Source organism: Amblyomma americanum, chromosome 4, assembly GCF_052857255.1.
Source record: "Amblyomma americanum isolate KBUSLIRL-KWMA chromosome 4, ASM5285725v1, whole genome shotgun sequence".
NCBI classification, from domain to species: domain Eukaryota; kingdom Metazoa; phylum Arthropoda; class Arachnida; order Ixodida; family Ixodidae; genus Amblyomma; species Amblyomma americanum.
The window spans coordinates 176,377,600-176,403,865 of NC_135500.1; the positions used below are offsets into that span (position 1 = coordinate 176,377,600).

General features: G+C 45.5%; 1 protein-coding gene across 2 annotated transcripts in view; it reads right to left on the reverse strand.

Moving 5' to 3' along the window:
• The window catches only part of Lgr3 (Leucine-rich repeat-containing G protein-coupled receptor 3), a 122,948-nt gene that overhangs the window by 12,281 nt on the left and 84,401 nt on the right, over positions 1-26,266 (reverse strand). For both annotated transcript variants that reach the window (XM_077662351.1, XM_077662352.1), the window contains exons 2-16: positions 22,848-23,003; positions 9,668-9,769; positions 7,966-8,080; positions 6,602-6,673; positions 6,437-6,505; positions 5,743-5,814; positions 5,585-5,656; positions 5,418-5,486; positions 5,231-5,302; positions 3,397-3,468; positions 2,664-2,735; positions 2,508-2,579; positions 2,363-2,434; positions 1,338-1,767; positions 689-907 (exon numbers count right to left, since the gene is read on the reverse strand). In XM_077662351.1, the coding sequence (XP_077518477.1) occupies positions 689-907; positions 1,338-1,767; positions 2,363-2,434; positions 2,508-2,579; positions 2,664-2,735; positions 3,397-3,468; positions 5,231-5,302; positions 5,418-5,486; positions 5,585-5,656; positions 5,743-5,814; positions 6,437-6,505; positions 6,602-6,673; positions 7,966-8,080; positions 9,668-9,769; positions 22,848-23,003 (1,736 nt within the window). The remainder of the gene's footprint in view (positions 1-688; positions 908-1,337; positions 1,768-2,362; positions 2,435-2,507; positions 2,580-2,663; positions 2,736-3,396; positions 3,469-5,230; positions 5,303-5,417; positions 5,487-5,584; positions 5,657-5,742; positions 5,815-6,436; positions 6,506-6,601; positions 6,674-7,965; positions 8,081-9,667; positions 9,770-22,847; positions 23,004-26,266) is intronic.

Genomic DNA, 26,266 nt, shown 5'->3' on the forward strand with positions numbered 1-26,266 from the left:
TTTGCCATTGGTAAGGGCAGAAGAAAAACACATCTCATCGATTACCGTTAAGTACATAGGAGAGATGTTAATCGGCGGAGACAACCATGGCCACCTGATTGCTGAACAAAGATATCTCTTTTTTGTACCTCCTCCTGCACTATAGCCGCCGTAACAGTTTGCTTCTAACGACATTTACTCGTACGTAGCGCGGTCAGTACGTCTGCGGCTTCACTACGCTTGTCTGAACACCGTCACTGTTTGTGCCTTACATAGACCGCGGTCCATCTTCTTATCCACTAGTCTAGCCTTCGTCAGTTTTCTGCTTGAAACTGGGACGCCCAGGTTGGACACGGGCTTCGAAAGAAGCCCGGGAGGGTTGAGAGAGCTACGTTTCCGGTCGAACAATTGTCGACGGACCACTGCAAGGCAAATCTCGCACCGCTCTCAGCAGCTATGGGTCAGTCATGAGTAGATGTCTCCTGTATCCCCAGACGCTGGCTACGTTGCCGGTTGCCGGCACGAGGAGTAATATGCGAGCGACCGTTAGCGTGCTGGAATGGCGAATATCGGCAACACTACTCTGCGCACATCGTGGACACTGCTCCACGCTGTCATCAAGCAATTGTAGCACCAAAACCCTCTATCTAAAGCCAAGCTGCGCGCTTCGAGGCACGGTTGCAGACGTCCAGAGTGTATATATACTCACGGCGAAAAAGTTTACGCCGAGGAAGACAAATGCGGAGTACTCCCATCCGAGCATGAAGGGGTCGTCAATGTGCAGGGGAAAGCAGAGGCCGTTGCTGGAGTAGAAGGCGCGCTCCTGCGGCCACTTGAACACGGGGAAGGCGGCCAGCAGTAGGCCCGCCAGCCACACGGCCGCCAGGCAGCAGCGCGCCGCCGTCACAGTCACGGCGCGCACGTTCGTCTGCGCCGTTAGGGACGTCGGAACGAAAGAATTTGTGACCACTCATTGCGCAGGCAGCCTAGAACATTAATGCAGTCAGGTTCACCTCATCCAACATGTCCTCACTCATTGGCTATTTTTATTCAGTTTCTTCAGGGTCGTATTCTGTGACAATATATTTTTTTATATTCAGTCTTTTGCCGCTTTTACAGTCGGAAAGCCGCGCATGTCAATCCAGAGCCAACCACAGAAACTGCCCGCTGCATGCCAGCTCCGACATGTCGGCCATTAGCTACCGAGGTTTGGGAAGCGAAAAGAAAACGGACAGGGCCGAGGACTGTTATACGCTTGACGAAGGGAACCGTCGGGAAGGCGTAATGTTCGTGCTAAGCCTTATTGATAGAGCGCGCTGTTATGTTCATCCTGGATGGCGAAAACGACAGCAATATACCTTGATGCACCGGTAGCGCTCGACCGTGATGAGGGAGAGGATGAGCACGGAAACCTCGCAGGAGACCATGGCCAGCAGGCCGCACAGGGTGCAGTGCCAGGAGGACATCCACTGGTGGGCGTGCTTGTTGTACTCGTCGCGGAACGCTACGTCCAGGGAGCCCACGGTCACCAGGTAGACGCCCATCAGGAAGTCGGCCACCGACAGGTTGCGGATGAAGAGCGAGAGGACGCGGTCCTCCTTCTTGGACAGCATGCGCCAGGCAAGCACCACGCTGTTGCCGGCGCACGTGGTGAGCGCCACCACCCAGACGGACAGCCGAAGCACGGGCCACACCAGCAGGTGCTCCGTGGACGAGAGGCCGTCCGTCTTGGGCGCGCAGATGCGCACGTACGGCGCGTAGCTGCAGTACTGGAACTTCTTGAAGTAGCTGCGTCACACACACGACGACTGTCACACTCAGCAGATTGCGTTAGAGCAGCAGCGCAGTTATGAGACGATGCATATGGATGTGAAGGGCAGCGCAGCGACAATGCAGACACGGCAATAGACGCCCACGCACTAAGCACACTCGCTTAGATTTCTGCTGATGTCTGTGTAAAGTGCTCACAGGAAGATCCAGTGACCATGTGGGAACCTGCCCTGCAGCCCCCTGTGTTTGCTTTCCCGCGAGTCACCGTGCAGCACCAGCCGCACCTCGAGGAGGAACGCATTCCCCTGTCAGTTACATTAACTGGCAAGAGAGGGCGCCAGCATCGCTGCGCGAGAGACTGCTTAAAGACCGCGCGCGGGAGAGGGCATGAGGCTCTTGGGCGGGGATCGTCGGCGCGATGATACTGCTTTCTTTGTCTGAAAGTTGACTGAAGTGAACGCGGAAAAAACTGGCGTGAACACGTTCAACTAGAGTATTTACGCGGCAAGCGTTGTCGCGTGAGGACACAGGATGCTCCGTTCTGCGGTTTGAAGGTGTAAACCTCGAAAAGCCGTTATTGCGGCAAGAGGAGCATTAAGGACTCTCTACTCACATGAACTCCAGCTTTGGCAAGTGGCGGAAATGTCGGATATCGATGTTGTTTATCTCGACGCCGGATAGATTCCTGAAAAAAAAAAGAAAACATGGGAAGTTAAACACGCTGTCTGAAACCAGCCACCGTTTCATGCCATACTCACAGTGAGTTGAGGCTTCGAAGATTGTGAAACAATGTGACTGGCAGAGACTTGATCGAGTTGGCAGACAGGTCTCTAGAAGCAAGATTCAGGAACTTTCGTTACAACGACACATCAAAGAACTCCGATAAGGGCTGCCATAGTTGCAACATGACTTACATCTTCCTAAGGTTGCGGAGGCCACTGAACAAGCGTGGGCGCACGAACGTCAAGAAATTCACTGCCAGGTCTCTATTTCGGCAGAAAATTACAAAGTCTCTTTCAACACTGTATTCCTTACTTATCTTCGTGGTGCATGCGGCTGCTTCACTACTGCTTATTGACTTTTCTGTAGGAAACGCAAAACCATGACTTTCAGCTTCTCATGTTCCTTGTAGAGCTATGGCATGAAGACAACTCTGAATTTCAATAATAAACTAAACCTAACCTTGCATTTCCATAGGAATGATTCATTTCTGTTTGAGATGTGGTCTTTCGAGGTCTGGTCAAAAGAAGCTTAGGTAAGCATAACTCTCCGCTGATCACTGATTCTTTACGAATTGCCTCCCTTTATCGATTTCGTACACAAGCTTAAAAGTAAATTCTGTCTTCTTTCACTTAACTTTGCAGAGAATGAGTGTACCCGAGTATTGTATTGTAAACTTTTTCTGCCACTTCCCCTACACCACAGACATCCATGCAGAGTTGTGAAGGAACCGAAATCGGGACGCTTAAGTACATGTTACAAGTGAAGATGCTGTACTATCTCAAGCAAGCAACATAAAAGGCAGGGCCGCGTTTAATTTTCTGCGTCTGTGAGTGCACGTGACAAAGGCAACCACACGTTCTACACAAAATTCAATGCCATCGCCATTCCAAAAATATTTTCAGAGAGTGAAAACAAGATACTCACATTTCCGCCATCTTCGTATTAAGCCTGAACGCTTCTTCATGCACGTCAATCAAGTGATTTTCACGTAGAATGCTGAAATTAAAGTGAAATTTGCTTAAGCTGCAATGTTTACAACGCTTGCTTGCACCAGAAATATTTACTAAAAGCTTAAAAAACCGTATATAAAAAGCTCTTACCTGACATTTATAAATGTTTTAACGCACATATTTTGGACTACCACTCGGCTATGTGCAACGGCACAAAAATTATGCCATAAGGCAATATTTATTTTCATCTCATGAGAACAAAGCTTGACCTCGTCATTTGAACATGACACGCGGCCAAAAATAAATGGTTGCAGTGTCTGACAATTTTTCCGCATCGCAATCGGCAGAGATTTTCGGTACGCTCGTAACTAGTTAACGGTGCGGACACGCGCAGTCTAATCGCTTATCTGCATGCGATGCTTTTATAATGATTTGAAGGTTACTTCTCCTGTCAAAATCCGTCATGCTCAAAGGCTGTGCTAAAAGCGAGTTAACAAACCACACATTTTCAACACCGGCACATGACGATGATAAGCTCCTTTTCGCAAAAATTGAGCTGGATTAAGCACAGCTGCTAAGCGTGTTTTTAAGCCATGAAAACAAGAGTATGCAGCTCGGCTAAAATGTTAAACAATTCACTTTTTGTTCAGGGATTAACGGCTTGCGCTGAACTTCCTATTTGCCGCAGAAAGGTGACGTCAAAAAATGGGTCATCCTATCTTTGTTATCTTCGCAAGGGGGCCTCAGTGAAATATTATAAAGAAAAGATTAAACAAAAACTGACCTTATTTGACACATATGAAAAACCAAATTCATATTTTCAGCCATTGTCAATTTTCTTAGCGTGCAACGCGAGGGTGTTGCTTACAATAGGCAGACAGAAAAGTAACAGTGGTGAGGATAACAAAAAAAAAAAAGGCGTGAGGTGAAGTGGGAGAGGATCCACAGCTCACTGTCTGAAAGGTTCAACCAGCGAGCGCGCGCTTTATTCCCGGAAGTATTGACAGTCACCTGCCGCGCAGCCACCGACGGAAATGAGAAAGGAAAAAAAAAATAAAGGCGCGAACGAGATCTTTTCTTTCTAGGCCGCTATTCCTGCGCTTGAGGCTGAAACCGCGTGGCGTGTTCTCTAAAAGTGCATTGACCTCGCTGGTCTCGAGGTGGGCTTTATCTGCAGAAGAGGTTAGCACCTTGCTTCTCAGAAGCAGCAGCAGCATCGCACGAATGAAAATTTGGTTCCAAGTTACCAAACGAATTCCCTCGCTCGCAGCACATTGAGAGATTAGCTGTCCTTTGAATTCCCGTTACCGTTACGCGCGGCTTAAGCTGACGCAAACTGTACAAAAGGCTTTTACACGAGATGAAATTTCAATCGTTCCAGAGCTAACTTCCGCAAAGGTTGTAGCAAGAAAACTAATTTTGTAAAAGGAGAAATATAGCAGCGTTTTCTTATCGTGCTCATTCTATGTTTTGACGAGCCCACTGTTTTGAGTGTGCGCATTCTTCAAAGCACAGGTCGGCCCTTCATGTCATCAGCCGAGAGCTATGGGTTGTCCCGGATTGGCTCGCGTCTAAGATACCGTTGCCTTTATAAGGCAAGGACATTCAATAGGGACTTTCAGCTCTATCATGAAAAAATAGTGTGCGCACGTTTAGTTTACTCTATTTCCTAGCGTGATATATACACTTTCTTTTGCACTAATAACGCAAAGAAGTCCGAAACATTGAGGTTATGCCTGTCGTTTCAACAACATCAATGCGAAAGCACTCTGCACTGTGCAGAGTGCGCTGCGCTCTGTGATACTCACAGAGCTTCGAGGTTTCGAAGATTTTCAAACGTGTCGGCGTGTATTACTTCAATGTGGTTCTTCTTCAGGTCCCTGAAAGAAAGAGTGAGAGGCAGAACAGCCGACGATGATGGCAGTTGGATGACCATGTTGGTATTGAAGGGTTAAGAAGTACAGGCACTCGGTATGATCATTTATGTTTACGTACAGCCACGTAAGGTACGTCAGCTCTGGAAACGGCTTGGCTATACTCTTAAGTCCATTTCCTTCCAAGTTCCTAAAGGTAAAAGGGAGATGCGCATATAAACGCCAGGCCAGAAATGATAAACTAAGTTACACCTGAAACAAAAAAGTCAGAATAGAACCATAACTTACAGTATCTCCAGCAATCGTGTGTCTTGAAGCACGCAAAAATCAAATACCCTCAAGTGGTTGTACTTGAGCGTCCTAAGTTGCGTGTTTGAGAACAAAAGGCAAAGGAAATCATCATTTATCAACGCATATTGGCGTTGCGAATCATTCTTTCCACTTACAGCCAGCGCAGGTTGAAGAGACCGCTGAACGAATTAGCTTCAATGTGCAATATGTTGTTGTTTTCAATTGTCCTAAAAGGAAAGGGGAAAAACACGTTAAAAGTTCAAATAAAAATAAGCTTAGGGTGGATTTCACACATCTACGTTCGAAGTCAATGTGAGAAAGCGCGAATTTAAAGTCGAAATAAAAGTAAAAGGCTTTGTCTGCATCGCGGTAAGCGCCTCTTTCAGGGATAAAGTTTCAGTCAAAAGTTTCTTAGACAGCAGCTTCACGCTTCCACAGTTCAAGCTTAAGCTAGTTCTCCTGAGTGTAACAAGAAACTCCAGCGACGTAGGCAGAACAATAAATAACATAAATGTGTAGTGTTTCACCTTAATATCAGGTGCTTGAATAGGAATGCATCCGAAGATCGCAGCCGTCACAATCGTGCGAAGCCCATTCAGAGCCAAAACTATTTACGAGGCTATTTACATTATCATTATTATGCCATGGTTGTTCGGCTTAATCGTGATGAGCTGAGAGAATGAACACCAGAAAAACCTTTCGATAATAATGCAACAAGCTTCACTTGGTCCTGACCTTCATTAATGATCATTAATCCATTTGTATTATTCCGTATTTTACCTTATGCAAATTAAAATCTTCAGCGCCGAATCTCTAAAGAATATGAAAAAAAATGAAACAGTACATTACATGATTCGTAGCATATCAAGGCCTCGAAAAGCTCCAGGCTTAACACCGGTGATAGAGTTCACGATCATCCTGCAGAAAAATACGCATATCGGTATCATTCCTATACATGTCTTGAGTCAGCACATCCAATTTTTCGTCTTCCATAGTAGAACCAGTAGTACTCACAGGCTTGTTAAATTTGTGTAGCCATAAAAAGCTCCCGCAGGCAGAATTCCCATAGTGTTGTTAGTAAATGTTCTGGAAATGACAGAAACCATCGTATGTTACAATTATTTTTCTGTTATTTTTCACGATGTTGCGATAAAAATTCAAGCGGGACTTTTTAGGCAGAAAGGTTTCTGTGAATGGAGTGAAGAAATTTTAATATACTCCATCGCATGACGTATCGAAATGCGCTGTCGCATTGGTGGTAAAGCAGAGCGTATGGATTTTTATGGCACGTGATACAGCCTAGTCTATCTCATGTCTTGTTCTCTTCCTAAGGTTTCCATATTTCCCAAGTTTTTGTTAATAACTATAAGTACACTAAGCTTTCCAACCCGGGCTCTATACTACACCCATCGCTCGTGATCTGCTCGCTCAGGTGTTACAGCGCCTTTCAAAATGTTATGCATCTCGTCCCAGGTTTTCTTTTTTCCGGGAACACTGGCCTCTGCTGCGGCACGGTGGGGCGACCTCGGCAATTTGCCGCGCATCGACGCGCTCAAGTGGAACAAATGGCACAGATTCTTCCAAGGCCAGGCCGAACACATTCACGACACAAACCATCCGCATGCTACACAAGACCATTCAACCCACCTGCTCGAGTGCTTCGAGAAATGCTCGCCACTGGCAACTTCTAATGTTGCTGCCTTTCTTTATGCGTTCGCCAAAATAAAAAGTGCAGAAACAATCTATGGGCAGCAAAACTGCATTCTGCAACTAGCAACTGTAACTGCAACTAGCGCAAATTATCTCAACTTTATTTCCCACCTTACTCTGGTCATAAGACAGAGCACGAAAATGTATGTAGTACACCTTAACTAGTGCCCGTCATAATATTTCTGAAGCTACAAAAGTTCATTACCTGTTTCCATACCAAGTTAGTCCTAAAAGCAGTAACACTGTAGTGCCCACAAACGTCACCGCTTATCTTACAGACAGGAACGGGATAGAAACAAACGTTTTATATTCGAGAAACATAAAGTTGAGGCACCTCGTAGATAAACTAATCTCGGCATGAATGAACTGTGATCTATTTCTGCACTCTTCCACTGCGCACGATTTATTCGATCGGCAATCATCGGTGAGCAAAGCTCTAACGTGTATAAGAAGCATAACCGCCATATCTACCGAAGTCATGCCACAGGTGGTTTAATGCACTTTGCATAAGCAAAGTTTCGTAGTATCAGTTAGGGCATTTGTGCTAGCGCTGCGGCGGCAAATTAATAATCTGAAAAGGTTCATCGTGAATCAGAGCACCTTTGTTGGTGCACTAATGCATAGCTTGCGAATAATGAAGCAAGGAATAAGCATGCAATTTTTCTTACAGGCGCGTCACATCAGGTATCGCCTTCGGGACTTGGGTGAGGTTCGAATTTTGGCAGAATACTCTGCTCTTTGAGTGAAGATCACAATAACAAGCCTTTGGGACGTCCGTGCGATCTGCAGAGAAGTCAGTCAATCTCTCAATACGCCCACCCATTTAAATAGATTGAACAGGCAAGAACGAAGCTCGCACCAAGAGGCTATGCAAGAAATTCAACACTTTTTGGTTTGCCTGTTCAGATGTTCTGCAGGCTGCAAATTCCCCTGGCCAACGTGAAAGCAATTTAACAGTTAACGTCGAAGTTTTTCAAGGTTTGATGGCCAAAAAAGGAATTACCATTACTGGTTTTGTAACATTGTGTTGTAAATCACTCGAATTCTGATTATACCAGGTGTCCCAGCTAAATGTAACCAAGCTTTTAAAAAAGACGAAGTGTCCTAGCCCCAGCGAAACCAACTGAGGGTTGCTCAGAGTCGCGTTGCCTAGTCTGCAGTGTTTTTTCGTTACTCAAAGTTAATTAATTAGTTAGGCATCATTAGCTAACTTTTTAATTTTTGACTTTAGGAACAAAGTGTCAATGGAAACGTTGCAGATCGTCTCGAAAAACTCTAGCCCCAATGTGCACGCAAAAGCTCATCGGGGAGAGCACTTCGGTATAGATTTTGTTCTCTAAGACGCGTCTTGGGACGTTTAAATGGCACCATTGTCACGTTGACGCTTTTTTTTTTATTGTGCGAGTTAGGGTTTAAGGCCGGCCCAAAAACTACTTTACGCTAACGATATCCCGGTGCAAACGTTCCAGTCAACTGTTTTTCAGTGATCTCCAATTTTTGTATTCACACTTTGTTTCTCAGATAATTAAAAAGTTAGCTAATTATCCATAACTAATCAGTTAACGTTGAAGAACGAAGAAAGTACTGCAGACTAGGTCACGCGACTCTAAACAACCCTCAGTTGATTTCACGTGGCTAGGACATTCCGTGTTTTTTAAAAGCTTGGTTACATTTAGCTGGGACACGTGGTATAAAGTCAGCCATTACGGAAATAGAATGCTCGCCTGCATTACACATGCCACCTCATCAAAAGAAGAAAATCTATTGAAGAAACCAAGGATTCTCAAAATAAAACAAACACAGCGTTAGGCTGTCAAGTGCGAGTGAGAGCGTTAGCTCTTCTTAAATGCCCAGATGCGCTTGGGGAAGTTTTGAGTGCAGAAGATGAGGAAGACTCTTCATGCTGCGCAAAATGGAGTTGAGATACGGATACTGTGGTCTTCAGCATTCATATTTTGCGCACAAAAACTTTTTAATTAAAAACGTGCGTGTACTTGTGTCGTGTGCTTAATGAATAAATAGCAAATAATTGCAGAGCATTGCACAAAATAAAAAATGTTCCTATCTAGAAAAATGACCTCATAAAACTGCCTTAAAACGATGCGGCCGTATGAGTCGGTCCACGTTCTCTACGCTTTATGCGCACCAAGTTTTTAAAGCAATTTCAATTGCTTCGTGCGTTGTTAATTACTGTTCTTAAATATAACAAAACCCAAAGTTTGACAGTTCATTTGACTAGCGCAGTAAAAATTTCGGACGCGACTTGAGCCCAGCTGCAGTTTTGTGCTCTTGAGCTTTTTCTGCCTTCCCTTTCGAGCGCCGATCAAAAGTAAGCAAATTATAAATACGGAAGAATGTGGCCAGTCTTACTGCAGGAGAAGCGAGGAGAGGAATCCTGTGATCTGCTGATGTTGTGTACACTCCAGCTGAAGAAGACGCCCAGCACCGCTGAGAGGCCTCCGTGCAAGTCAGCTGCAACCAAGCGCAGAAATGAGGCACGATCGCACATGACAGATTTATAAGAAGTGCCACTCAGCGTACACAAAACGAACACGGCTATGTACGGTTATTTTGCGACCGCTGGCACATCATGCGAAGGAAATCTCGAACAGTCCACGACAGGAAATCCAGCGATTCACGCATGATATGCACTGGCAACAAACGAATGTTTCGGTACTTGTCCGCATCACGTATATGGACAATACCATCCTCAAACACCACAGTAAAATAAAACAAGTCCATGAGCGCGACTTGCTCAGATGAATTCCACTACGCTGCGACCGTGAGTTTTCTTTTCCATAGCGCGCAGATGGCGTCCAAGCATCACACCTTTTCTAAATCTTTTGCGTTTCATAGACTTGGAGATTCCGTTAGCACGAAGTGTGCCTTCAAGTTTGTTTGCGGGTTGGTGCATCATGTCTTCAGTGCACAACACTGTCAGGCCGATGAAAAAATGGGACGCTGGGGAAAACTCCATGATTTTTTTTGTTTTTCGATTTTGAGGCTGCGTTAACATTCCTTCGGCAACCAAACACATAAAGATTGTTGATAAATTTTCGGTTGAAATGAGATATTTTGAAACAAGATTAGCCGCGTTGTCGATGAATTGAGAGCATTAGGGACTCCGTGATTGGTGCAGGGCAGTGGATGGCTGTGTGGTGAAGCCTTATAGATTCGCAAACGAGCACATGCCGTCAACACAGTGTTCTTATGAAAACGGCCTAAGGCGCCAATACCTGTATTTCGCTTTCCTAGCCTTCAAACTCTCCGTTTTCAATTTAAGTAGCATGTTTTTCATTGCGGAGAGAGGTTGGTCAAAGGGTTCTTGATAATCTCAAAGTGAACAAGGGAGGGGAAAGCCTCAGGGTGCTTGCCGACGTTTCGACCAGAGGACTTGTCTTCGCCTGGGCAGAACGTTCATCATTGCTAGGGTTTAAATAGCGTTTTCACTCCGAAATAGAACGCCCGGTGAGGAGGAAGGTGTTAGGACCCTCCCCATTCTAACACCATTCCCACTTCGCAGCCTCCTCCTGCTCACCGGTCCTTCCTGCTCGGAGTGAAGACCCTATTAAACTCCGCCAGTGATGAATGCTCTGCCAAAACGAAGACGACTCCTCCTGCCGAAACGTCGGGAACCACCCTGAGGCTTTCCCCTCCCTTGTTCACTTGAAGATTATGATTTTAATTATAATTCCATAATTAATCTGTACAGACCTACTTGAATGACTCCTCAGAGCCGCTTCAACTCCAGGCAAGAGGGAAAACATGCAGCAGAATAATTGCATCAGTTCAGTGACCAACTTGCGCACGTGCTTCCTCCAGCTTGAGTGTTCATACCTCGTCCCTTGACTGACCACCTTGCACAGACTTCCTATTTTGTTTGCCTTGGTAAAAACAACCTTGTTTTCTCATTTCTCGCGATCTTCCTGATACTACTTGATACTCTGTGCACACGAGGGAAAAGTGCAATGATTAAATATCTCTATTAAAAGGCTCATGTGTTCGCCCTGTTCTTTTTATGCCTGCACAGATCTAAATGCGGTCGACAAAATGTTTAGTAGAAAGCCAGCGTTGTTGACATGTTATTGAGAACTTAAACTGCAAACGTTGCATCCACAGCACTCTAAAATCTGTGAACCATACACTGCAGAAACGGGTAATGATGTGTGACTAAAGCCTGCGCGCTCACGTTTTATTTCCTCTAAACACAGAAACAAAGCGCCAAAAGCTAAGCGTTAAGGCCACTTTAAATCTTGAGTCAATTTCATAAAACGTGTAACTGCGCATGAAAGGTATCGTGATCACAATCTTTGTAGGATCCCTGGATTACTGTTATAGAGTGTTGGCATAACGTTACCGCCAGCTGCCAAGTGCGCAGATGGCCCCTGCAGGGTGGCCATCGGGGCCATCTGCGCATGCGCTATAGGTAGCTGGCGGTGGCCGTACATGGTTGCGTTGTATTGTAGCGATAGGCTAAACCTCTCCATCAGTCTATGGTGCCTTGTGCTTTTCTCCAATAATTTCCCCTTTCTTTGGGCACTTCCGGCGTGAAAGCAGCTGCAAAGGCAGGCTCGGCGCAACGCGGGTAACCTTCGCAATCTTCGGCCAGGCGCGCGGCCATGTACTCTGTTGCTGCTTGGTTCCGTCCTTTAGTTTGTGTAGGATAGTTTCTTGAGCATGCTTCTATCTCCCCTGCTTAAGAAAGGCCAGCCAATGACGACAATTTATTCTTCGTTATGAAACATACACCCCCTTCTCTCTTGATGTAACGTAAGATACAAATAATGGTGGCAGTATATGAAAATAAATGTACAGGGGAAAAAAGATGAGCGCGCAGTTTTTTCGGCGACTTCTTAAAAGACGGGAAAGTGATTCGCGCGGTGATCACGACCGCCTCTGTGTAAGCGACAGCAATGGAAGGATCGAAGCGCAACACCCTTTCGTGTTGAAACTTTAAACCCTTTCTCGGCCCGGGAGTCGGCACCATTCGTGCGATGAGCATCCCGGAAAGTTGGTCGCAAGGGGCCTTAAAAGGGGGGAACGCCGGCGGAGATGTCCATGATATACGACTGGGGCAGCCCTCGGCAGACCACAATGGGCCGCCGGCAGTAGCTGGACCCTTACCAGACTCCGGTTAAGTGTGGCGAGGGCGAAGGAACGAAGTCGCTCGCCAGTCCGCGAATGGACTGGCGCCGATCCATCTTTAGCCTCTGCCAGAGCGCTGCAATCGCGGCGCCGTAATACGCAGCCGCAGAGAAGCCGTGATGAATCGCCCTCGGCCCATATGTCCACGGCGCGCGCTCCGCATCTCGCGCGCTCATCGCGTGCCATACAACCGCGAGCTCGCTCACTCGTGTCGATGCAGAGCTGACCGCTCGGCGCCCCCACAAACGTGGCTCCGAGCAGTCGCTTCTTCTCGTTCTCCGGGCAGCTCATCAATCTCTGCCTTCGATTCCGGCGTCTGTTTGCGCTACCACGGAGACCGGCACGAGCAGGGATGGCGCTGCAGTCGTTACGCCGGCAACAGCGCTGCTCACGTGCTGCCGTCGAGTAATAGAAAGCGCCGCTGGTTGGGCGACCTCCCCCGGCGAAAGGTGAAAGGCAGAGTGCGTCGTGGTGCGCGCTGGGCCGCACACAGGTGCGATCGGTAAGCGTGTAGGAATGGGAAAGGAAACGAACCCTCGGCCTTTATTTCTCTCTCCCTTATTTTGCCGGTTCTTGCCGCACGAAATTCCTGACGCTAACGTGTACGTGCTCCTTCTATGACAGAAAGGTGTAAGTGGCTGAGGTCATCGACATCGCATTGGCATGCCCGATGAAAATGCTGTGAAATAAACGAAGTGCCCTAGAAGTGTGCTAAAGGCAGAAAGTATTACATGCGTCAAAAACTGAAAAGAAAATGCTTAATGATTGGGATGGCCGACAGCCCTTTTGTGACCGAAAGACATACGCTGTGTTCGGTTCTGGACCGCCTCGGTCCTTGTCCTTTAACAAGAGCATAAGATCCTCGGACCGTGGCCACAGCAGCCGAGTGCCATCAAGGCCTACAAGGCTACTCCTGAGAGCCACTGACTTGGGTGACAAACTGCGATTGTGCCCCTCGTCCCTTCTCTTTTACCCCTTTTCAATCCCCTCATCCCTCCTCCCCAGTGCAGGGTAGCCAACCGGGACACACTTCTGGTTAACATCCCTGCCTTCCCTCTTCCTTCTTATCTCTCTCTCTCTCTCTCTTTGAGGCTGTGGAATGAATAACAACTCTTGTGATTCTCTGCATAAATCTCCATAGTGGTGTTTGGCTGGCACTTCCATGTATGCGGACTGCTCGAATATGCCTACCACTTTTTCAGAAATGGCAGATTTCTGAACCGTGCCTTTGCCCCCGTGCCAATGTGTGCTTTCTAATCGCTTATAGCCACCAAAGATCAACAACCAACCATTTGTATCGCAAGAGTGGTTTCAATATGATGAACACGGTATACTCTACAAGTAGATTTAGTACTACTCGGCTTCACCTCTTGCAAGGTAAAAAACAATAGCCAAGGCTCGAGAGTTATTTGTAAAACATAATTCATGCTTTTGGCGAGTGGACTCGGGTTTACGATTTTACCTCTGTTCAATGACTGCGTTACTACGTTAAACTAATCGTCAAAGCGCCCTTCAAGCCGTCCGTGAGGAACGCCTTCAGTACACAATGACGATTGTTCCTACTGGTCAGTCACTGCGCACGGTAAGGGCGCATATTATCAGCAAAAAAGAAAGGAGCCCATCGTGCTGTACCCTATTTACTCGCATTAAAAACGCAACTTTTGCCCCAAAACACCAGTAAATGGGGGGGGGGGGGGGGGGCGTTAATGGAGTAGAATATTCAGAAAAAAAAATTCAAGCGGCAAAAATAGGAGGGAAAATAGGCTGCTTCATCCTGTACGACTCACCTTCAAAGTAAAACAAAACACACTCTCCGGAAAGGTTTTCGTGATAGAGAACGCAGTCAACAACTTTTGTCTTAAACCAGCCTGTATAACTCGCGTAACAGTCCATGGTGTTTCGTAAAGAGAGCGCAACTAGAGGCCACTCTAGTTAAACCACAACATTCAGCGCGAAGACCGACGGTAACAAGTTGTTACAAGCGAGCCCGGATATATGGAACTCGAAAGGCATCACGAAATGGTTAGATAAGTTTATGATTCGGCATATAAAAAACGGCAATAGATAAGCTTACTTGTAACCTAGAATAAAAATACACAGAACCCACGCTAGTGACGCGCTCAGTGCAGCGACTTGCCGCCCTCCGGCGCCCTTGCAGAGAACCGTTAGTTGGACATTGCTGGGCCCAACCCGCTTGGCATAGACGCCGCAGAGGATGGTGCTTTAGAACTAGTCACTGCCTGTCTGATTGTTGTACCAAACAAAAGCTCTTAATTGATGTGATTCCTGCTTTCAGTACGCTATAAATAAAACAGCCACTCATTAAAATTAAACTACAAATGGGTTCCGCAGCGCCTCTGGCAGTGAAACAAGCGAAACACGCCACGCGAGGGCCGCTGCTATTCTTTGTTAATTAGATTAGCTTTACTTTTCTACATCCTTGTGGCATGGAAAATGAATACAAAAAACCGAAAGCACTATTGCACTCATTTGCAGTTGCAATAAATTACCTATGACATCCACCATTATTTGAACGTCAACTTCATATATGTAATTTTTTTCCTAGTATGCCATGTTTTCAGCTTTGTTCCTTCTTTGTTGCGTTGTTTTTCATGCGTCATTTGTATCCCTTTTTTCAATATGTGCTTTTGACGAGATAAGTTGTGACACTTGACTTATATGTTTAAATTCAGTGCTGTCACGGCAGCTGTTGCAAACAACAGTCATGACTTTATTCAATTCATTACAGATTTACCATAACAGTATTGTACTGTGTGACCGCTTTCTGCGTGAAAACCAGGGTACACATGTATGTTTCATGTAGCTAAATGAAATCAATTTTAAAGGAAGAAAATTACGCGAAAGCGTTCAAGCGAATAGCGCTCTAAACCGTTGTTTTCCTCCCGTGAGTCACCAACAGTATTTTTTTTTTGCTTTTTCTACTGCCGTGAGTTCTTTTCTTTTCCCTCCCGTTCTCTCTGTTTTTGCCTGAGCGTCCCGAAATGGAGTCTATAAAAGGCTCAATAAATCCAAAAAATTCAAGCGCTAGCCGGCGAACAGATTAGTCTGGGCCCCTATGTTTTGTCTGCCTCCACTATCCAAACAGATATCCCTCGTCAACAGCCAATTAAATCCTTGGTGGTCGGAGAAGCCAACTAAATGGTCTCGCCGCCGCAATGCTTTCGGAGATCCTGTTTTTTGAAAGTGAGAGTTTCCCCTTGTGCGGCTTCAGGGGGCTGTCCTTGCATCCCTCCTGCCTGTTCAACAATGAAAAAAGATCATTTGTGTCTATAATCTAGCCAGCCTTCTGCTTTATTGGCTATTTATAACGGCCTGACTAAGCCATACAGGAGCATGCTTTAGGCTGTCAACAATTGCTTCGGTTTAACGCGTTGTTCGAGAATCTCTACTTCAGCACTGAGTATTGTGACAGCTCTCCGCCTATTAACGGGTTCACTAAATTCTGCCTGTCTTACCAGCCAATAAAAAATAAACAGGTGGCTTTTCAGCTTCTCAACCTGCGAAAATAGTTGCCACGAACCTGGAGGGAACTTTGCGTTGGAGTGCTGCTTCCAGAAAAAACTGCACTGCCCCGGGTGTACTTGTAGCCGTAGAGAGCTCACATGTTCTTTTTTAACATTTATGGCCACTTACCTCATGGAATGTATTGTGTTTTTAATGAATAAAGGTCTATTTTTCGTCAAGTGTCGGAACGCGAGCACTCTCGGGGGACGCATGTACGCCAATTCAACGTGTAGGCACGAAGCCACCGGCAGCTCAAATTTTATTAGATTAGATCACTGATTAGATCAAAAGAAGCTATTTGCACTCTAATCTAAACAAGGTGAGCAACAGACGGCGTGAGCTATGGCCCGCTGTGATACTTGATGCCATGGCATGTGGCAATTAATGTATCGCCCCGGAGCTGCGCGTGGGCTGTGAGAGACGCCGTAGCCAAGAGTTCCGGAAGCGGATTGCACTGTGAATGGTGCCCTCAGTGTGCAGGTCTACTGGAGACTAAGAGTGAGGAAGTTACTGCGTCTTTCCTTTCCTCATAAGCAATTTTCATCTTTTATAACTATTTTTCCCCGACTCCCCGATATCATGACCCCGAGGAACCAACATTGAATCTTGAAAACTTCGCGGACAGCAGTGAATATTTCACGTGAAACTTCGTACTTGTGAACAAAGTTCCCTAGTGTTTACGCCACCAGCAATAAGTGGAAACGACTCTTCTTTCTCCTCATTGTTTCCACGGAGGGGTGGGAGGCAGGGGGGGGGGGGGGGGGTAAAGAAGGCACAACGAAACGTGTTGTCTAAGTCCACTCGTCTAGGGAACAAGGCAGAAACGTGGTACAGTAACTAGCACCGAACACTGTTACCCTGCTTGCTGTCGTACTGATGAATGCGCCAGAAAAAAAAAAACTGCCGACTACTGCGCTCCGGCTGTCGGACGGCGTTTAATCAGACAGCCTCGCATTCTCCGGCCTCGAGGGACAATGGTTCAGTGCGTCGAGACATGAACGGGACAAGGCCGTTTACCTTGCCGACGAAGAAGCAGCAACAGACGCGTCGGGTTGTTGTTCTCCGTGGCAAGAGCAACACACCGTGCTCGTCTGCAGGTCAGAAGGCGCCGCCATCGAGCCCCACGCGCCCAGCAGTGTTGCGTCGCGCCCTCTGCCGTTTCTCGCCTCCGAACGATGCACGAGGAGGGCACAGCCACTCCTTTAAGCGCAGTGTACGTTCGAGAGAGTTATCTGCGCCGATACGGCGGTGACTCCAGTTACGGGTCTGCCGCTTTCCGTGAGCCGCTTTGGGGCCGGCGTGCTTAAAGATTGATGGCGCATTCGAAGGACAGCGGAGATCGCTTTAGATGCGTCTTGTCTCTTGTCTATCTTCATCGCGTCCTTCGTTTTGCACGACGTTCTTAGATTTTTGCTTGAAATGGACCCTGTCGAGCTTTATAGAGTAGTGTTAGGTTAGACTTCGTAGTCTGCTCTCTGCAATGCTTCCTGTCAGGGTTAGTCTCAGTACAGGAGAGAGCAGCCAAGTTTGATGTGAGCACTGTTTTGTACGCAGACGCCCATCTATATTTTCAAATAGCTATGCTTCTCATGCTTGGAGGTATTTATTTATTTAGTATTCATTTATTGGAGTTACCCTGCTCCCTACGTCTCATAAATGAGTTTTTTGTGCGTTTTCTTTTCATATTTTCTTGTGTTCTCCGTGAGAAGGCGTTGTGCCTTGTTACGTTATCCACACAAAACAAAAAAAAACTTATTGTGCCGTATGGTCGTAGTTTCTTTATTCAGACTCCAGAGGGACAACGCCAAAGATCCTAATTCACGCCGATAGTGTTAGGAGTGTATTTCGTTCTTATTGTGCTGAGCGCGACAAACAGGTAATCATTTACGTCCTTCGTCTTATAACTTGACATCAGGCATCTGATTTCAAGTGGCACTTGTCAGAATTCCAAAAGCGTTCTGAGAAAAAAAAAAGATACTGCGGTGCCGTTACGCCACAGAAGATACCGGCAGCCGCATAAAGAAAAAATCATAGAGCATAAATCCGATTTATTCTGCAGAGTATGTTTTAGCATTATTGTTCCCCATGGAAGGGGTAGCACTGCCGCTGACAAGTTCAGACCGTGTGAGCGGGCGGAGTGATATAGACCGTCGGTCACCATATGACACGCCGCCAACCCACTTCACTATTCAGGTGCAATCCAGCAATCACAGTGTAACCCACTATAACCCCACCCTCTTTTCGTCTTCCGTCTCCCTCTGTTACCCTGAAATCGGAGAGGGAATTTTAATTCCCTATCTCCACTTTTCCGCCCTCCAACCGAGGCCTCAGTCGGACGGACGGACGTAAGGATTTTTCTGGCATGAGGATTCTAACGGTTACTCATTGAAAAGATAATAACAAAGCGCGTTAAGCTACGTTACGGCATGGAGACATTTGGACCCGCCACTGGGGATCAGCGGTTTTGGTGTTCAGCTGCTGATCCTAAGATCGAGGGTTATTCGATTCCGGCGGCGGTGGCCGTACTTCTATGCAGGCGGAATACAAGAACGCCCGTGTGCTGTGCGACCTCAGCGCACGTTAAAGAACACCAGGGCATCTAAAGTATTACGGACCCCTCCACCACGGCGTTCCTCATAGCCCTTGTGACGCTTCGTTACTTTAGATCTCACAATTGCAATTTTCTTTGAGTTTGAAGGAAAAAAATGTTCGAGTTTATTTATTTATTTTACTTATTTATTTGAAAATACTGCCGCCCCATTCTAGGGGCTATAGCAGGAGTGGTCACATAAGATGTGGTAAAATTCCACACATAAAAGGGTACATATCAAGAATTACAAATATAAACGCTGCACACAACACCATACAATGCTACGACTCAATGTCCGACGCAAATCAGAAGTTGATAATGCACGAATATTGCGATGTAAAGAGTTCCAGCTCTCCACGGTATGCGGAAAAAAGCTGCATTTGAAAATGTTAGTAAGGGAACAAAAAAAAAGTATGCCCTGGGTGTGGCCTTTTAAAACCATTTTACAAGCATACCCAACGTCTAGACCAAAGCATTTTAGAACGGTAAAGAGTTTATTAACGCTGTTTTTTTCATATATTGCAAGAACTCACTAGAACAATCAATACATCCGCAGATCTCCCGTCGGCAGGTTTGGATTTTTTTTTTCTATTAGCGTTTTACTGCCGTAAAATGCGTGCCCTGTTGCTTTTTAATGGAGTCTTAACTGCTCTATGCGAGCAAAGGAAAGAATTTCAAAGATTTTGCTTCACATCGAATGGACAGTTACCTTCAATATTTCTATAAAAGTACGTCACAATTTGCCAATATTCGCAATTTTTGACCAAGAATGCAGCACGTAAAAATAGCGCGGGAAGAAGAGAAGGGCAAAGGAGGACGTGGGAAAAATGAAAAACCAGGAAAAGGCGGCACATTTAGTCATGCGGGTGAGCGGAGAGTGGCGTAAGATGGCAGCAGGCACTTCTAAAAGGCAAAAAGATACTAATACATTAATAAACAGAAAAGAAAAACAAGAACTTGTCTTAACACGTTCAATACTATTCCGCGGAAATGCGTCCGAAGCAGTGATATTGCAGTCGCAGCGTACGTGTCATGAACGAAAATGAAGTCAAGGACAGACCGTCTTATGAGCCCGTCGAGTAAGCCATCCGCCGCGCAGACGAAGGCTAATATGGCAAGTCTGGTTCCCCTACTAGGCGATGGCATTGTTTCATAACCCTGTCCTTGGAAAAAGGGCAGCGGTCACGGCCCTAAGCATTGCTCGCTGATTTCGTAGGCAGACTTCATGAAGAATTTCTCGTTTCGCTATGGAACACTGACTAAAATTCGCTCACTATCTTTCATCGTTTTTCTTGCTATGGCAGCGGTTCTATTGATCTGAACGCTCTAAGAGCTGTTTGATGGTAACAGCTGGCAGTAAGAAATGCGAATCACTCCTCTGCGCCGTATAATCTCAAGGTCCCTCGCACAATAAAGGAAGGAACTCGAAGTTAGCTGCCGTTTCTAGGCAGGAAATCTGTGCTAGTGGACAGCTCTTTTTGTTGCTGCATGTTGGTGTCGGAAATACGCGTGATTTAATGGCAACCCAGAACAGTAATATTATTTGTTTTTTTTCAAAGCAAAGATATTTTGCCTTCATAAAAAAAATCTTATAAAATCATTGGAAGCAACAAAGCAGTCGAAGGCGCACGAAAGCGACAGCAGTCTCCTATAATACCAGCCTTGCCCCGTACTGACTCTAATGACTCTTTTCCTAATTATTGATGTAGGTTTTCCATATTATATTACTGCCCAGTTGTGATAACCTAAATAATTGTGGTTCAAGCGTCGATCATGTGCTGCACAATGCAGCCGTGGTTTGAAAGGGGCATGTAAAGACGCACCGTTCATATTGTTCAGGTTCTCCATATTCCAAACCACATTCACCTTGTGCGTGAAGATTCGCTTTGCGGCCAATATCTAGAAAAATAGTTGTAGTTCTTGAATGTTTATCTGCGTTTAGGTTAAGTGAAAATAACTTTATTAGTATGTGTTTAAATAACACTGCGCATCAAACGATTCAGACGAGCAAAAAAGGAGGGGGCGTAAGTACAAAAACAGCAAAGAAAGACGTAAAAAAAATAGCACAGCTTGTAGCAGAGTCACTGAGACACATCGCTACAGTAACAGAAAGCGTCTCCATTCCGCTTTCGTCAGCCCAGAAAATTAACATTTGAATGTATCTGTTCATTGCATGAGTAAGGAGGGTGGTGCCAGGTGTCCCGTGGTACAGAAGATAATAGATATGCTCCAAGATGAGTCCGTACTTGATGTTCACGAAGCGACGTAAGAAATTCAAGGCGGTGACTCCTTCGAATTTTCAGCGGTTGAATTCTAATATTTTTCATCAGGTCAGTTGGAGAATCGGGCGATGTTGGTTTAAAATATAAACCTTACTGTTCTCCTCTGAATTCGTTCAGGATGGTTGGTATTAAGAAGTATTAATTTTAGAATACAGCTCCCATGCAACACACGCATACTCCCGATTCGCCCCGATTAGAGATAGGTAAGCTAGTAGTCGAACGTTCGTCGGTATTTTTTTACTGTATGCCTGAGGAAAAAAGCATAAGCAAGACGAAATAATACATCTTTTCGCTAAGAATGTTAGAAGATAAATCTTTACGGAATTTCACGCCCAAATATTTACAGTTAGCGTCTTTCTTCAAATGCATTGGTCTTAACTGGTACCTGTGATGAACTGGAATCATTTTGCACGTTAATGCGAAGGAAGTTAGATGTAATATGAAGTGGGTTTTGGCTATAGTTTGCAATCTATTGTTAAAATAAAGTGCATAAAAAATGGCAAGTACAAAGGCGAGAAAAGACACAAACAAGCGCTAACTTCCAACTGAATTTTATCCGAAAGGCTGTCGTGACTATGCGTGACTTCGAGGGCGGTGGCCACTGTGCTCCTGATTTCGAGAGATGTATAGTACTGAAGGCCACTGTAAGCACATTACACGAGAGACATTAGACGCGCTGAAGATAGGACGGACAGTGAGCATTTAAGCGCGCATTCAGTCGCGCTTTCGCGAGTAGAGATTCGCTATCTGTGCCTCAGCCCCATGACAACTTTACTTTGGTTTTGTGTTGTAAGCCATTTTTTCTTCTGTTTTCTTTTCTACTTTCCTCCTCACTCGAATGTTCCTACAAAATTTCCAGCAATATTTCGGATAAAATTCTGTTGTAAGTTAGCGCTTGTTTGTGTCGTTTGTTTTCTTCGTTCTAGTCGTTTTCTGCGCGCGTCGTGTCAAGAAGTAAGATTTGACAAGGTTAGCAGCCACCCCTCATTTAATGGCACCATCACAGTATGTTATTCAATAATATTTCAAGGTGAGCTTGATCGCTGGTAGCAGTAATCTGTCGGTACAGAACACACTCATCAGGAAATAGCCGCATTTTCACACCATTGCGGACCGTGTTAACAATATTGTTCGTATAAAAAAGTAACGGAGCCAGGAGACTGCCCAACGGTGCGTCGGAAGTGGCAGGAACACAGTCCGAGTTGTGATTACTCAGAACAACAAACTGCATTGACTTAAAACTTTTCCACCCACGAAGTTAACAGGAAGGTTGATCAAACTTTCGAAAACGTTTATCAGATAGACTTTATCGCAGGCTTTATTGCAATTGAAAAAGAATAAATTAATATGGCTATTTTTATCAAGGCAGGATGTGAGTGAAGGAATTATTGTACCTAACTGCGCAACTTGCGAGCACCCTTTCTGAATATATGCTGAAAACAAGGTAATATAGAATGCTCTTCTAAAAATTCATTAAATCGAGTGGCAACACTATGTTCCATTAGTTTGCTGCAAGAGGGCGTTAGAGAAATGGGGCGATAGTTTTGTAATAAGGAGCAACCACCTTTTTTGAAGAGGGATGCAACTCTACCTGGCCTCCAGCCAACTGGAAGTTGTCCAGTCAACAAACAAGCACGAAAAATGCCAAGAAACAAAGCGAGTACCACACCATAACAACGAAGACTGTCGGGTAACCTGAAATTTTAGTTTTGAGGATTTATAAAATAGGCAAAACGCCAGAATAAATAACGAAATTAGCTTGTAATAAGCGATAATATGTCACATTAGTCTCCATCGCTAGAAATGCATAAGTAAATATTAACCAAGAAAATCAAAAGTGCTCGAATACCAAATTAGAAAGCGGTTATTAAGCAGAGCTGTCATACCAACGAGAGCTACACGCCCCTTCATCGGCAGGCGCAGAAACATATCAGTGAAACTTCGCGTATCTCTCTGGAAAACACATTCCAAAGTAAAGTACATCCAGCATGACGAGAGCAGTGCTCACCGCAGTCCTTCTCGTCCTCGCCTTCTCTGCAGTCCGGGTAACCATCGCAGTGAAGCCTCCTCGGCAGGCACGCGGAAGAGCTGCTGTTGCTGCAGGGCACGTGGCCCGGCGGACAGCTCGACCCAGCCTCAAGCTCCTCGGTTCCAGAGTCAGCCGCTGCAGAATGACGTCAGAGGCACTGCTCAACACGAGTATGAAAACTTCGAGGTACGGCTGGCCGCTAAAAGCGCTCTTGAGATTAGAAATGCATGTTTTACAGGGCTATGTATGTTTTTTATGCCAGTTATATATATTTTTTTGAAGTTCATACTTATCATACACCCAACTGATACAAAATTCAAGGAAAAACGACTTTTTCAATGAATACACAAAGCGGCAGCCGAGATCATAGGGGTCCAAATATGAAGATTAAGATACAGCAAAGAACACAGATTCCCCAATATAAAGAAGAAAGAACTGCGGACTGAGATAAACCCCGTCATGCAAAATTCTTCCGCGCAACTGTTGCGACATTTTGCACCTTTCCTGGGTGGTACGTGTGTCAAACGATCAACTAAGCTGTATGGTTGCGCAGACGTTGAATCCGCTTGTAAAAACGGTGAATTAGGTCTATAACACTAAATGGAAGTTTATGAACTCTGTGTCTTTGGGAGTAAAAATGAAAACACAAGAGTATTGATTTACTGCAATTATAACAAGAATTGATTTATTAATATTGCTATTGTCGTTACTGATGGAGACATAACAAGCGGAATAAATGACATTTAGGTGCCCCCAGGCGTGACTTGCGCTTCTTGCGTGCTCCTCAAAACACATGATTATTCCCCACGAAGTATAAACCACACGTTTAGTAAAAAAAGAGAGCGTAGCCGGTGCTTGTAAAAAAAAAATTACCCAGGAATCGCGCACTGAGAAAATTTTCATTATTGTGTCTGGTTTAGACGCTTTTAAACTTGATTGTTTATCTTATTCAGTCAGCGCAAAAAAAAAAAAAAATGTGCGCACCTCGGCTAGCTGGCAGTGCGTGTGACGCTAAACCCAGCGGCAAAGGTCTCCCTCACCGTTTCTGCCGTGATTCTCGGCGTTGTGACCTTTGCGAGTTAAATCCTGATTTGGCCTAGTTGCGAAAGTGCGATTTTCCCGAGCTTTTACTAGAAATAATATTCCCTGTTACCCTCCACTTTTCGCTGGCATTCAAGAAGCACGCCTAGGACAAACAAGATGGCATGAACCTGCCTATTGGATTGAAAAACATTGTTCGGGCCAAGCAGGTATTCTGGAAAGTCCAATCTTGTTTGCATTGAAACCTTTTTGAGGACAGACGCCTCTTATTCTCTTTCATTTCATACAGACATTTCTATTTTAGTCGTCAGCTTCCCGTTATTGTAAGCCGTTAGTGGCGGTGCTTTTATTGTTATTACCACTTTCGCACCTTAACTAATCGAGTGATAGAGAGAATAAAAAAAAGGTAGGGAGGTTAACCAGCCGCAATGGCTGTTTTGTTACTCGGCACATGACAAGGGCACGAAGGGAGTGAAAGATTAAAGAGAGAGAGAGAGAAAAAAAAGGGCGTTCCCCTGTGATACTTATTCGGTATATCCTATTGCCCTTTGCTCAGTTCTTAGATGCTTCTGATTTGAACGAGAATATCCTCCATGGATGTCCGCCTGGTCGAGTTTTGAAAAAGGGACCGAGTTGGTCGCGAAACGGTAGAAAAAAAATTAGTGGTTTATGTCAGTATTTCTCAACTCGACTTTTCTCTGACAACACGAAAACTCCGACAGTTTCTCCCTAAACCAGCGAGGACAGAAATCCGCGTTCGCGGACGGCACAAACACTTGCAGGAGTCCGCGTCGCTATTCTCACTAGAAGTGATCTTCAGTTCTGTCTCAACCGCGTGTTTTCTGATGTTGCGGAGGATGTGTCCTACCGACGTCAACACATCTTCTTTCCGTCATCCTGTGTGATCTGACGTACTACCTACTCATGTTGGCAAAGAACAAATATTGCTTAGAACCATTTCTTTTTTATTAAGATGCATTCTTATCCTTGCGAGAGAACGGTGCCCACCGTGACATGCACGACTTCTTACGAGCACTAACTTTCACACGACCCTACCGTTATATACAGGGTGTGTAACCTAGGACTGTCAGGAATTTTTAAAAATAGCTTTTTTAGTTATATTACTTTTTCGGCATAGCATTGTCAGCCGTGCAGGGCATCAGAATACAGCTTACAAGTGCTAACTGTAAGGCTGGTTAACTAATATTGAATAGTTAACGTTCTAACTACTAGTTTCAGGTTTCTTAATCATTGAGAGGAGCGTAGCCCACCGTAAGTAATAACGATACCAGTTTTTGAAATTTTGGATCCTCGCAATAACAAGAGCAACCGGCATACCAAAGTAGCCGTTACATTGCTTGCGGACGGGATGTTCGCTGTTTTTATCACTTTATTCCTATTTTGATTCTCGTTTTATGTTTTTTTACAGTATGAACAGTTGTTTACAATTGAAATAATAGCAATTCAGTGCTGAGCACAGTACATTATCGCGTCAAGGTAAATGCGATAACCAGCGCTCCATTCATGACGACGGTAATAATGATCTCGAAAAACATTTAACAGGTAAAAAAAAAGTCCCTCGTTACCAAAGCAAAGTTTAAGGCAGGTCTATTGTCGCGTCCAGCCGGTACAGCAGGTTTTCCAACGGTGTTTGGTAGCGCATCACACACATTAACTAAACGACTCGGTTACAGGCAAGAAGAAACACTTTTCCCATCCGGCACTCAGCCTATCTTGCTACTGTGACGCGAGCTGACAAATGCTCTGCGACGCCGTTCTTTCATCCCGGACCTGCTCGCGCTTGTTCACTCTTTCCGAGATCTGGCACCGAGCTCCGAGTTCGAGCGTGTAAGCGTGTGTGCGCGTTCTTCTCGATGGCGGCGCCGCTGCCAATCTTGGCAGCGTCGTCCGGCTGAGAGCTGTTGCGAAGCCTGCACTGTTCCTATATACTCTCCCTGCGGTCCAGAAGCGAAGAGACAAGCTCACGCCGACCGACAAAGAAATGCGGGCTCGCGAAAAAGCAAGCCAGCTACCGGCTAAACAGCGTGGCACGGCCACTTTCCGCGAGTTGGCACAGCGGCCACGGCAGACACGAGCGTGTACAACCGGGCAGGAAAATCTCTCCTTTCGCTCCGTCTAGAACGGCTGGCTCCGCTCCCCCAGGAGAGAAGGAAGACTCACTTCGCAGTGTTCTCAATGAAACCACCGGTTATTACTACCAAATGGTGTTAGTATTAGACACCTTAGTTAGTATGATGTAATTATTTGTTTTAGCTGCTGTTCTGATAGTTCGCTTAAGTAAATACCTAGTCCTATAGGTAGATGGGACTTGGCTGCGCCCAACCCTTACAAAAATT